Raw genomic sequence first — 13,164 nt, forward strand, 5'->3', positions numbered from 1 at the left:
TTCCAAATGTCTGCGGAAACAGTGACTTGGTACAATAAATGATGTATTTGTATGCGGAAACAGTGAATTGGTACAATAAATTTCTAAGTACAAATTGATTGATATCATAAATGATGAATATGTATCTGACAGAGCTCAAATCCTGATTCTCAATTGAGTAGAGGATGTGAACCATAGGAATTTTACAAGTTGAAAGCATAACTGTAGCAGCAATATAGTTATGCATCTGATACACTGAAGTTAATAGATGGCTTTCATCTTGGTCCATCCTTTGTTGAGGTATCTGTCACCCCTGGTCCTGGGGTGCTGCATGATTTGCAATTACTTTGCCACTGAAGAGCTATTCAGAACAATTGATCCTTAGATTCCTCACCGCAATTTGTGTCGTGAGCAATTTAATACTTCATATCTGAATATGTTCAAGTAAACAAAGCACAGTACAGCAGATTACAATTCTCTTTGATTAATGCAATTTTCCGTTATCTTCTTTGAAAAATATCTCATGTCTTGAAAGTGAAGAGGTTCATTTCCCCAAGATGTCCATCCAGCCATCATTTCTCTGGCAAACAGCTCAATGCAACGAGCAGGTCTGGGTCCTGGCACATACTCCAGGAGCAAATCTGACAATGGCAAGAACAAACTAAATCAACATTCCTTAACAAGTCATCCATATATTATCAAGACAATGAAGAGCCAGAATGGGGTGATAGATGATTTTATTTGTTATGGGGAAGCTAATTTGTGTCAAAGCAGTGCATCTGATATTTCTAAAAAAAGGTTTAGCAGAGAGTTTTTAGCTAAGAAACTATTGAGGGGATAGAAATGCACGACGAGCAGCAAACTCAAAAGTCAACTTTTCAAGGAGCACTGAAACCATTTAATATACATTTAAATATTTAATTGCATAGATTATGCTTTCAACCAATAAAACGTTGCTGAGAAGATTCTCTGTACTAGCTGCAAAGAGGAGGATGGATATACCTCCTACTGGGGGTTTTCTTGAGTAGTCCCCTGGAATGGTCATCACTACTTGATCTTTTAAAGACTTTGCAATGGCTGGTAGCTCAGAATCTGTTACCTGCAATACATTCTTTAGATAATTCATATACCAAATCAATATAAAGTTGAAGTTACAGAAATACCTACATGTTTGCCAGTGTATCCAAGAAGAAGGCATTCATAAGGCCGGTGATGAAAGAGGTCTAGGTCACAAATCAAAGACGCATCAGCTTTTACCTGCAAAATCAGACACATTTTACATGCAAATGATTTCTAGCATGAAGTAGCATCTATAAGACTTCCCAGTTCTTAATAACCAAGTAGTGTAAATCTAGAAATTAGCCTCCCTATCAACCCTTTCATTCTTTTTCCTTTTACTGTTATGGAGTACAAATGGAAAAACCAAAAGTAGTGTGACATACTTTTAACCAATATAATGTAGCTGCATATCTGACTCCCCATGCAGGAAACAGTTCGTTCTCAACAAATTTCCGCAATTTTTCCCTGTTTGTCACCCATAAAGCGACAAGTGCTCCACTTGTATGGGTAAGTTGCTTAATCGGAAGTGACAAAAAGTGCCGGTTTGGCAAAGTAGGGTACCTAATAAAGAGCCATAATAATCCACTTAGCTGAGGATAATATATGGGAACGAGGGGTTTCAGTTTTGAGACTTCAAATCATAGTAATTGTATTCACTGATATCAAAAACAATAGTCAACTCATTGATCACCATAAAGTTGTCTTAGATTCTTTCAACAAGCATTCGGAGAATAGTGCAGTAGTGAAAAATAAAATAATATTATTAGCAGTACATACTTTGACTTCTGATATGCACTTCTGTTTTCCCATGGTGGATCAACCATTATAAAATTAAACCCACCTTCCGAGTTAGCTGCAATGATAAGAAAAAAAATCTCAGTCCAAAATTTTAGACTAGCAGACAGAGACTGTCTAACCACCATCTACATCAATGATGAAGAATAAGGCACAGATACAAACAAGTATGATAAACTTAGAGATTAAGTGATAAGCTTTTAGGTATGACATACAAATTGCATCATTAACTCTGCTTACTAAATGAGAAAAGCACAGACTTGTTTTTGAAAATAGCTTAATGAAGGATCCTAATTCCTAATGAACCATCAATGTTTGACAGCCTAGAACTAAATGCATGAAGGAGCAATGTGCTGAGAAAAAAATATTATAACGACCATTACCAGGAACTAAGGTGTGAATCTGCTCCAGTTCAGACTATGACATGGACATAAGAAGATAAAAAAAAAACAAAAGGTTGCGTAAGAAATAAGAAAAATGATTGAGATGCTTAAGGTAAAGTCCAGTGAAAGATAAGTTGCATGTATGATAGTGATTACTAAAGAGCTAAGAAATAACAAAAACCAATAAGCAAAGGCAAACAATATACCATGTAGAAGCAGCTGTCTTTTGGTAAAATGTACCGACTTGTCTGAAATTCTGCCACCATATCATAGTTTGTCCCATTTGAGACTAAGTTATTGAATAACGGGAGTAACCCTTGATCAACAAGCTGAGTGTCCAGGGAACCTGTGTAACCAACAAAGCATGGAATTATGGAAGCCTAAGAATCATCATAATTATTGTATACATTGATGCATGTTCACTAGGAAACTCCTTAATAAGAGATAGGAGCATAGTGACAAACGGAAATGAAAGGAAATGTATTGGGTGTCCTTAAATCATAATATTCGACAAGGGAACAAATGGATGGTAACATTATTATAAAAAAAAATAGTACACAGTGAAACAATGTTGAGGTTAACATGACTAATGGCAAGGAACTTATTTTCCTATACTTTCAGATGTTAATGAGGACTAGATGATAACTTCATGTATAAACATACTAGAAAAGGCACATTTGCAGTAAATATATATATCCAAAAATTTTACTCAACTCAACTACAAGCCAATTCATCAAAACTCGAAAGCACGACAACGAAATGCATTAGGGAACCCCTCAAAGCAATCATATCTTCATTTGCAACAAATTCTTTCCACCTCTAAATAGACAACAAAACAACAACAATCCTACACAAAAGAGAAATCTTCAAATCCAAACAATTGAAAGCTTGAAACCAATAACAACACAACAAACAAACCCAAACGAATTATATAACGCGAAATTAACAAAAACTAACCTCCATTTACTTGGACCTGTTTGTTAGATTGAGTATAATCAACAGCAATTTCATACAAGGGAGCTTGCCAAACTTTACCAAGCTCAATAAACGAAACTTCTTCTTCATTAATTCCACCAGAAATCAAATTAACACAACGTTCCCAACCTTCAATTTCACAATTAAGTTCACAAATTACATCTAACAGCTCCTTAGCTCTTAGCAATTCTTCATGTGCCTTCACTAATAAAGGCCTAATTTCCTTCAAACAAATCAACCCCAGAAAAAAAAAAATCAAAAATTGCACAAAATTACTAACAAATTAAGTAAAACATAAACCCTAAAAAATTAAATTGAAATTGAAATTATACCTGGTGTCGTTGATCAGCTAGTAATTCCTTCTCATTAAGAGAATTACATTGCTGAATTTTCTTCTTCTTTAGGTTTCGTTTTCTCTTTCCACAACTTGCAGAAACCCTAAAATTCTCTTCATTTTCTGGTATGTGTTCTTGGTTTGGTAGTTCATCAATGGCGAAATTGGTAGTGAAGAAGCGAGAGTAATAGGAAGAAGGGGAAACCCTAAATTGAGTGTAGTTACGATTGAGTATTCGAACAGGATCAACGAAGAAAGTGAGTGAATTAGGGATTCTATAAATGCCAGATTCATGGAGCTCTGTTAAAAGCTGCTTCTTCTCAGAGTCCGCCATTGTTGCTCTGCTGCTCGTCTTTGCTCATTTATGTACTAGTAGTACTTGTGTTTTGTGTTCATAGTTTTGTCTTGAAGTTCACTTCATTTTTGGGTTTATCTAACTTACTAAAATTATCGGAACTTATACTTGTTGAAAATAAAATTTAAATTTACCTAGTATTACGTGAAATAAACTCATTTTATCTTATACTTCCTCCGTTTTCTTTTACTTGCAACACAGTCTTGTGGCACGTGTTTTGAGGTCGGGTTCATGTAATGTAAACGGACAAATTTTTCATAATAATTTTTACAAATGATACTTAACCCTATTCTAATTTTCGTGTAAAAATTATATTGATAAAATTGCTCGTTTACCCTCACTAATCATCTCCTAAAACTGCGTGCTTAAAAGGTGTGTTGCAAGTAAAAGAAAACGGAGGAAGTATGAAATTTGATTAAGGGTCTGTTCACTTACGTTGAAGTTCAGTTCAGTTCAGCTTAGCTCAGTTCAGTTCAGTTCAGCTCAGTTCAGCTGAGTTTAGTTCAGTTCAGTTCAGCTGAGTTTAATTCAGTTCAGTTCAGCTGAGTTCAGTCAATGAGAACATGCCCTAAATATGTCATGTAGTGTTGAATAAGCATCATTTAGGAGAAAGGTTTTTCTCATATTCAACTACTCCCTCCGTCCCTTTTTGGTATTCTAAAATTACATTCCTCCTTTCTATTTTTGGTAAGTTTTTCTAGTAAATCAACTCTCTTTTTCTGTTTTATATTTAATGCTTTCTCACTCATTTTTACATAATCTCACTTATAATCCTTGTGCCAAATTATAATGAATATGATAAGTTAAAAATTTTCAATTAAGAGCATGTGAATGGTTTTGCAAAGGATTGATGACATGTCATGAGTAATAACTAATCTATCTTTGTATTTCCCATTGCATTATCTAATTATTGTTATTTGTCTTATTCTTCCCTCCTTACTTCTCGTGTAAATTTCCAAACAGGAATGTAATTTAGGGACAGAGGGAGTACATAGGATGATCCCGTCAAAAAAAAAAAAAAAAAAAAAAAGAAAAAAAAAAAAAAGAAAAAAAAAGAGAGAAATTGAAGATTCAAGTAACATACGAGGATGTCATTGTAAGTTTTTGGGAGCTTTTAAAATGAGTAACAAACATTAAACAATGATGCCTTTATATGTTTTTTGGCATTTTTGAATTAGTGTCGATTAGAGAGCATTGGAGGTGGCAAGGGTCATATTTGAGACTTTTTGATTAGCTGATTGATGATTAGCTTAGGTCAGTTTGTTTCTTAAATTTATTCAAGTCATTATTCGGTCGAGTATTATAAGTACAGTTCAATAATCGTAATGAGGTACAATCGGAATTGGGTCAGTTTTGTCAAGTAAGTGTCTCAGAATTATAAGATGCTGACTAGCCAAAGTTGGATCCTTTAATGAAGATTGTTCTTAGTTGCAACATTTCTGAACTTGTTTGACAAAATTTGAGAATTTTCAACTCTCAATATGATATACTAGGTACAATTTTTTCCCCTACCATCCCAGGGGAACTAGGGAAGGAACCAGAATACAAGTCCATGCGATGGATGCACCACATGAAAACATGAAGTATTAATCTTTTTTCACCTTCAATACATTATATCATACAATAAGGTGATACCGAAAATGAACATATATAAAAGGAAAAGAAAAGAATAAATGACAGCATTCATACCCTGAACTGAAACTTTTGTGAATGCAGAAGAAACCAGGTCGTGGAGGAGAAAAATTATGAGGTGAAGGAGAAATAAATAACTTTACTTTGGTCAGGCGGGGGATCAAATGAACAAAATTATTATACAGCCATTTAATTAACACTATCATTTGTGTCTGTGCTTTCTGATTGTCGACCAGCATTTCCAACAGTTCTCTTGCTCATATTTGCTCGCTGAACCAATCGAACCAAAGCTTGCACCACCTCTGACATTGGTGGTCGGAACTCGGGCTCAGGCTGTTCACAAAAGCATGTTTCAGTATGTTTAAGACACAAACCTAGCAGAACCTAGATATGTATAGAATACTACGCAGAACAAACAAGTATCTAAATGGAAACCTACATCTCATGTTTAAGAAAGTAAAAGCTTACAACACTCCAAAATTCATAGGTGAGTGAAGGCTCTAAGGATCTAATGGATAACTGGACGACTTGATGCAAGATCATAAGCTGGAGGTTACAACACTGGGTTTGGAAATCTTACATGCAACATACCATATTTCCATGTAGACACTTACTGCAAGTCTATAACGCACCTACACTGCTACACAAGTACGCACAGTAACAAGGCATGCATTTTTGTTCTTTGACCTTTATTACCACTGATCACCACCTCTAGAGATGCGAATGAGCGGTACTGATCACTGAGTTAAAGAAGGAAATCATATACTTGGAGGTGGAGATACATCTCCCAAGACATCCACTTGGAAATTGTGTGTAAACATACACAATAGTAATTTACCAAAAGGGTTGTGACATTCTTCTATACTAATCTGATAGACCTGGTTGTGGTGATTCAATAATTAGCTAGTATTATGAGATTCTCTTGTTCATCTATATGATATCTTCAGTGCACAAGACCACACATACAACGAAACAATATATGAGGTGCTAGGTCATTAATTCACTCCACAAAGTTTCGGGTTTTTGCAGGGATCAGTATATAAGTTCTAGCATCTGAAGTAACAGCATGTAATTCTGCACCTGCCAAGTAAAGCAAAACCAAGAAAAGGCAGTCAACAATACCTGAACACAAAGGGCAATGACATCAGCAAATCGCGACAAAGATTTCACAGGGTAGAGGCCTTCTAGAGCAGGATCCACCATTTTAGTCAAAGCATCAATGTCATGAAGCTGAGGTGTAGCCCACCGAACCAACGATTGCTCAGCCCTCGGCAACGAGCTGAATACAAAATAGATTTATTCAGAAAATCACCTTATTAAATCCTGGCTGTGTCCTCATTCTGTACTGATGACACAACATTACCTATCAAATGGTTTTCGTCCACTGAGAAGCTCTAACATAACCACGCCAAAACTGTAGACATCACTCTTCAAAGTATACTGACCAGAATCAGCAACTTCAGGAGCACAAGCATTATGGTTAATCGTCTGCATAAACAGCAAGAGGACATCAAAAGAGAGGGCGTTAATCTTTGAGCATGTTATGAGACATAGTTGTCAGCAATGAACTATTTGCAAGAAAATCAGGATCATTATCAGAAAATAAATAAATAAATAAATAAAAACACCTTAGAAACACAAAGCATCAATGACTGAAAATTTCTCAATTTACAATCACCAAAAAGGAAAAAAAAAATATGAAGGGGATACGAAATGTTAAGATAATTTCTTAAACAGTGATAAGAAATAAAAATAAAGTATAAAGTTTGATCAAATGTTTAGATAATTTCTTAAACAGTGATCACTTAGTGCTTTTCTCCTTTTATGGTGTTACAGAGTGGACCTTTCAGTCTACTCAAACTCAAAGATACTATGATGCATGTCCAACAAAAGACATTGTCATATGAGTACCATAAATGTAGGACATGCCTCATTCAAGCACAAGAACTTAGAGTATATATTGAAAGTTTACCTGGTTTGCGTTTGGAAGGAGGTTTGCCAACCCACAATCAGAAAGATGAGGATTTAGCTCCACGTCAAGTAATATGTTCTCTGATTTAAAGTTTTGATGAACAACAGATGGAGAGCAAACTTCATGTAGGTACCTGGCACGATTGGGGAATATATGTTAAAATGAATAGAGTTGAGTAAACAAATGAAAATTACACATAAAGAGTCACAAAGCTGACTTACTCAAGAGCACGTGCACTCCCTAAAGCAATTTTGACACGAGTATTCCATGTCAATGGTTTACTGTACTCATCATCAAGATGTAAGAAGTCGTTCAATGAGCCATTCTTGTGGAATTCATAAATTAGCAAGTGTTGGCCATGTTCAGAACAATAGCCAACAAGCTCAGTTACATTTGGATGATGTAATTTGGATATACTCGCAACAATTTCGGTGAAATCTTCAGGATGGTTAGCTAGAACAGATGAGTCAATCTTTTTCACAGCGAGAACCTATCAAAACAACATATTATCAGCAATGAGCAACTTTAATCATCATAAAAGCTTCAAACTAGCACACAATGACTTGTCACCAACTAACAGCAGTTCAATGACACTGAATGTGGAGGTTGCCAAACAACATAGGTACAATTCACAAGTAAAAAATGATGAAATATTCCAAATGTATGCCCCTTTCACCTGTCCAAGCATTAGGCCAGTCATTTCATGAAATCTTTCTCTAAATTAAAAATTAACGTTTTTCCTTCTAGTGCACCAGACCAAATTTTTGTCAATAAATTTACAGCAGTATCTTATATACAAGGGCTGAAACACAAACACGCCACTCAAATCAGGAAAATCAATAGTAGAATTTCTTCCATTGGCAGACTTCCCATCATTTGAGGAACAAAAAGTGGAGAATAAAAAATAAAAATTAGAAGTATTCAAGGGCACACACCTTTCCATCATCAAATTGAGCACGATATACACGTCCAATAGACCCCTCTCCAATAAGATTTTCGACACTGAAACTTCCGGTAGCCATCTGCAGGTCTGCTATAGAATATGATTTTACATTCTCGGGCACAGGTGTAGGAATTTTGGTGACTATTGGGCGAACAGGTTTATTTGATAAGTCTTCATCATCAAATGATTTGTTGCGATCCAATGGAGGTGGTTTTAGAACAACTGCGGGAACTGTGTCAAGCGTGGTTGTATTGATTGAGGATGAAGAATGAACTGACTTCAATTCCATATATTCAGGTTTACCTGATGAATTAGCATTCAAATTTCAAAACAGCTTGAGAGTAAGATTTAGGAAATTAAGGAGCATAAGGCAAGTTGATACAGCAAATAAGCAATCTCAAAACACAAAGCAGACATGCTTGGATCATATAACAAGTGCAATAATTTCATTTTCATTGATTAACTTCAGTTTAGCCTTTAGGGAAAATTTCAAGCATTGCAAATGACTCCATATCTGATCTTCATCAAATTCATTCCGCTCGAGAAGCGCCACCAGTCAATGAAGCCTCCATGTGCTATACTGACACTTGGAGATTGGGCTTATAAATGTGGATTATGTTTAGAGCTCTTATGTGTATAACCTGGACTTTTGAGACTTGCTGTTTCCAGGTCATTTTAGGTTTATGTGCTCAAGCCAGGTGAGATAAATTTACATATAAGATTTATAATGCTAGCTAAGAGACGCCGATGTACAAAGCCTAGACCACACACTGGCAAAAGACTGGTTTTTTAGGTTCAGTTATCTTCATTCCTATGGTTGGGGTCTTGAGGTTTCAACTCATAATGAACTTATGTGCAAGGATAGTGCCATATGCTAGAAGGGGTGGATATGCCATATAAACATCCTCAATATCTGTAAAGGTTATCGAGTACTTTTTTTTGGCAAGAAATTACATAGTTCCAGATGATAAAAGAACCTAAAATTATATATGCTTCTCTCACTGAAGCAAGGTCCATTAAGAGAGGAAAAAGAACCACAATAAGAGTGAATTACCTTCCACGTCATTCGAAGCAGGAGCAACAAAAGGCTTATGAATGTCTACCTTCTCTACGTCCGGGGATGGCCTCCGTATTCTTCTCTTAAATAATATAAATCCTACTACTGCTACAACTACAACAATAGCCAAAATAATTCCAACTATAGCACCAGCACCGATACCAGATTTTCCATCCCCAGAACTCGAACTATCTGACGATTTTCCGTGATTCCCAGATTTGTGATGATTGGCATGCGATCCAGGTGGAGCTGGGGGTGCTGGCCCTGAGCTCCATGAGTTACCATCTTTCCTGTGAGGGAATAAAACTCCACTTAGTTTAAAAGAACCACAAAAGTTCCACTTAGTTTAAAAAAACCACAAACACAGATGAGGTATCCATCAACTCTTACTGTATATTAATATTTTGTAACTGCCTTGGAACCCAGCCAGTGAAATGGTTATTCGCAATATTCCTATAAAACGAGAAATAAAATATCAAGATATATGTATTGGTAATTCTACTACAATTTTCTTTCATATACAAGTATACTAACAAATTCTCCAGAGGTAGATCTCCTAGGACATCAATTGTGCCTGTGAACTGGTTATTTTGCACATTCCTGCATTACAGTAGCAAGTTAATCACTCATATTACATATAAAGAACACGTGTGTACTGTGTAGCACTGTTCACAAAGGCAAGTAAATTGAGAAGTAATACTGAAAGGCAGAAAGTTAAATAGAAGAGGCACTAACAAGGTTTTCAAACTGGTCAAGGAGCTCATTGTTTGTGGAAGATCACCAGTCAGAGCATTGTTCGCGAGATTTCTGAAATAGAAAATTATAATTATTTAGTGAGCTATCATCTACAAAGTAACTGTGTTTCAACAAGATTAGTCATTAGTAACAGCCGAAGTATTCAAGTAGTTTCAACGAGCAGATTAGATCAGCTTTGATGTTTGATCTTCGGAAATACAAAAGAATAGAAATTATCATTTATAAAGCTAACTGAAACTACTTGAACTCCGGAAAGTAATAGATCATGCAAGTAAAAGAAGTCAATTAACAATATTGAATACTATTTCACAATGTAAATTATCTTTTCAGCCCATATATACAATTAAATGTATTGCAAATATATATAGTTAACAAAAGGATAGAGAGGATTACTCACATATTGGAGAGCGAAGTAAGCTGTGAAAAGTCGACATTCAGCTGTCCATTAAATTGATTTTGGCTGAGGTCTCTATTCTCATTCACAAAAATGAACCTTAGTTAGGTCTGTCGTAGAATATGACATCAAGTAGAAATATTGGTCAAAGGGCAAGCAACTTACAGATGCACCAAAGGTTTCATAGTTGAAATTGAATAAGGTACTACACCATTGAAATTGCAACCAGCAAGGTTTCTGCACAAAAAACAATAGCCTAAGAACCATCTGGAACACCAGTAAGCAAGAAAGCCAAAAATCGAGATAGGAGATAGGAAAACAACTGCAGTTTCTGTAGCAACATTCACTTCTCAAAAGAGTTGAAACAATGGAAGGCAAAAGTCAAAAGCAAAATAGCTTACAGTCGTTGCAAATTTGGAGGAAGGTTATAAGGTACCGCGCCTCCAAAATTATTATGGCTTATATCACTGCAAACATTATCACAAAATCATGAGACGATGTACAAAAGATACAGGAGATATTAGAATAAACCTGCAAAAAAATATAACTGTATTACAAGTCAGTCAAAGATGTCAAACTCGTAAGCTGAAAACCTATTGACCCAGTAATTCCAAGATTTGGTATTTTTCTGCACAAAGAATTGTATTATACCAGAATTAGAACACACAAGCTTTTACAGATGATTAAACATCGCAATAACACCAATAAAATGCATAAAACTGACTCTTACATTTGTGTTACCCTTGAGCCTGAGCAAGTAACACCCTTCCATGACTGGCCACATGGATCACCACCACTAGCAGTCCATCCTGTAAGCTGTGAAGGCGAATTCATGCTGCTAAACATGACATTAAGAGCAGAAGCTGCAAATTGAAGAGAGAGAACCAACATCACATTTATGTCTTAATCAAAAGAATTGGCAAAAATTCCCCAGTTGGTTTTTTATTTAATCCATCATATTGATGTTTATCACATTGATCAACTTTCAGCAATTTTAGTCAGACTTAGTCAAACAGAAAATGCAATAACTTTTATCTCTGAAATCAATAACACCGTCAAGATCGTCCTAACAACCGTCGTTATTCTAATTATCCTTATTTGCAGAAGCTCAGAACAATGCCTCTAAACAAGCCAGTTGTGATGAAGTAAGGAAAAAATAGCTGCATTCATAACCACCATATGGCCCGTTTCGTAGGTGGTAATACACAACGACAACATAGATGATTTCATGGGTTAATAGCATATGAACTATAACTTTACTAGCACACATACAAAATTATTCTCATAATCACCGACAAAATGAACCATACATGTACTAGAATGCTGCACTAGGCAAATTGGCACAAAAGATCTATGAGAAACTCAATTGTCCAAACCCCATAAAACCCCATTGATTTTAGCAAGAATATCATCATGATCATCAGCATATGAACACCCTTGACCAATAATTTCAGTAACCAAATACAGAAAATTCCTAATTTTTTTATTTTTTAAAAAAGAACCCAAATTCATTGTAAAATAGCTTGCCAGCTTGGATAAGCTAGATCAATACACTCATTGTAGCAATCAGTTGCATCAATCATCAGCATTCCATCAAAATTCCCCCCTCAAAAAAATTAAATAAATAAAAATAAACCCAGAAAAACCAATACAAAAATCAAGCCAATAGTTACATGACAAACATCAGCAAGCATAAACCACATCTTTAATCAAAAACCCCCCAAAAAAAAGATTAAAAGAATCAATCTTTACAATTAAATCCCACTAAAAAAAATTAAAAAGTGCAAAAAAATTAAATGCCATCAGCTAAAATCGATTAAAATTTCAAAACCCAGAAACCAATTCAATCTAAAAATCAAAATTAACAGAAACCCAGATGAACAAAACAAGTAAAAAAGAGGATAAAATCAAAATTAACTTAAAAACAAAAAAGAACTAACCATCAGATTGATCTGTGTCACCATTAATGAAGCTTGGACTAAACACCAAAATGCTGATAATCAGGAGCCTCCAAAGCTCCATCATCATCTCTAAATTATTTTCTCTCCCTAACTTTCTCTCTCTAAATTTTCTCTCTCAAAAATTCTCTCTCTATCCACCTCTTTCTTCCCTTCCAGTGAAGACTAAACAGACAGACAGTGATGGCCTGCTCTATTATTTTTTATGTTTATTTTTTTTAATAAATCTAATTTCTTGGGTATAATTTCATAATTTGTTTACTAATTAAAAATTGGAGTAATTTTCGTTGTAATTTCTGACCGACGAATTGAACAGTAAACAAGAAGAGAACAGTTCTCTAAAATTTGCCCGTGTTTATGTAAAGCTGGCAGGCACGATAGACTAGAAGAATCCCAAGCCACAGAAAGTACCCACATTTTTATTCATTTTTTATTTTTTGGTTTTATTTATATGGAATTTTGTCAAAATTACCTAGAAATTAAAATAAATAAAATTACTGTATTTTTTGTTTCTTTCAATTTTTTCATTGTTCTGTTCTAGGGGTTGGATTTTAGTAAATTTTGTTTGTTTC

The 13,164-nt window shown here is 35.1% G+C and overlaps 2 protein-coding genes across 3 annotated transcripts; both read right to left on the bottom strand.

Annotated features, from left to right (window-relative positions):
- Positions 1–80: 80 nt before the first annotated feature.
- Positions 81–3,935, bottom strand: LOC145617519 (methyltransferase-like protein 2). Of its 2 annotated transcripts, none has more exons than XM_081672228.1 (9): positions 3,524–3,935; positions 3,174–3,414; positions 2,423–2,562; positions 2,217–2,250; positions 1,816–1,891; positions 1,422–1,599; positions 1,147–1,236; positions 982–1,078; positions 81–620 (listed from the first exon to the last, which is right to left on the bottom strand). In XM_081672228.1, exons 1-9 carry the CDS (start codon positions 3,857–3,859, stop codon positions 448–450), a joined length of 1,365 nt encoding a protein of 454 aa, XP_081528354.1. In that variant the 5' UTR covers positions 3,860–3,935; the 3' UTR covers positions 81–447. The 2 variants fall into 2 exon arrangements, 1 of the variants encoding a protein (XP_081528354.1); XR_014107751.1 differs by having other exon boundaries at positions 482–620; positions 982–1,071.
- A 1,488-nt stretch (positions 3,936–5,423) lies between these two features.
- Positions 5,424–12,922, bottom strand: LOC145618567 (protein STRUBBELIG-RECEPTOR FAMILY 6-like). The gene is made up of 16 exons (XM_081673339.1): positions 12,575–12,922; positions 11,365–11,497; positions 11,191–11,262; positions 11,036–11,101; positions 10,800–10,871; positions 10,638–10,709; positions 10,220–10,291; positions 10,019–10,084; positions 9,875–9,937; positions 9,482–9,774; positions 8,420–8,730; positions 7,706–7,974; positions 7,485–7,617; positions 6,876–7,000; positions 6,635–6,791; positions 5,424–5,845 (listed from the first exon to the last, which is right to left on the bottom strand). Exons 1-16 carry the CDS (start codon positions 12,660–12,662, stop codon positions 5,702–5,704), a joined length of 2,136 nt encoding a protein of 711 aa, XP_081529465.1. The 5' UTR covers positions 12,663–12,922; the 3' UTR covers positions 5,424–5,701.
- Between the last annotated feature and the right edge of the window lie 242 nt (positions 12,923–13,164).

This window comes from Chenopodium album, chromosome 26 (genome assembly GCF_948465745.1).
Source record: "Chenopodium album chromosome 26, dcCheAlbu1.1, whole genome shotgun sequence".
Taxonomy (NCBI): Eukaryota; Viridiplantae; Streptophyta; class Magnoliopsida; order Caryophyllales; family Amaranthaceae; genus Chenopodium; species Chenopodium album.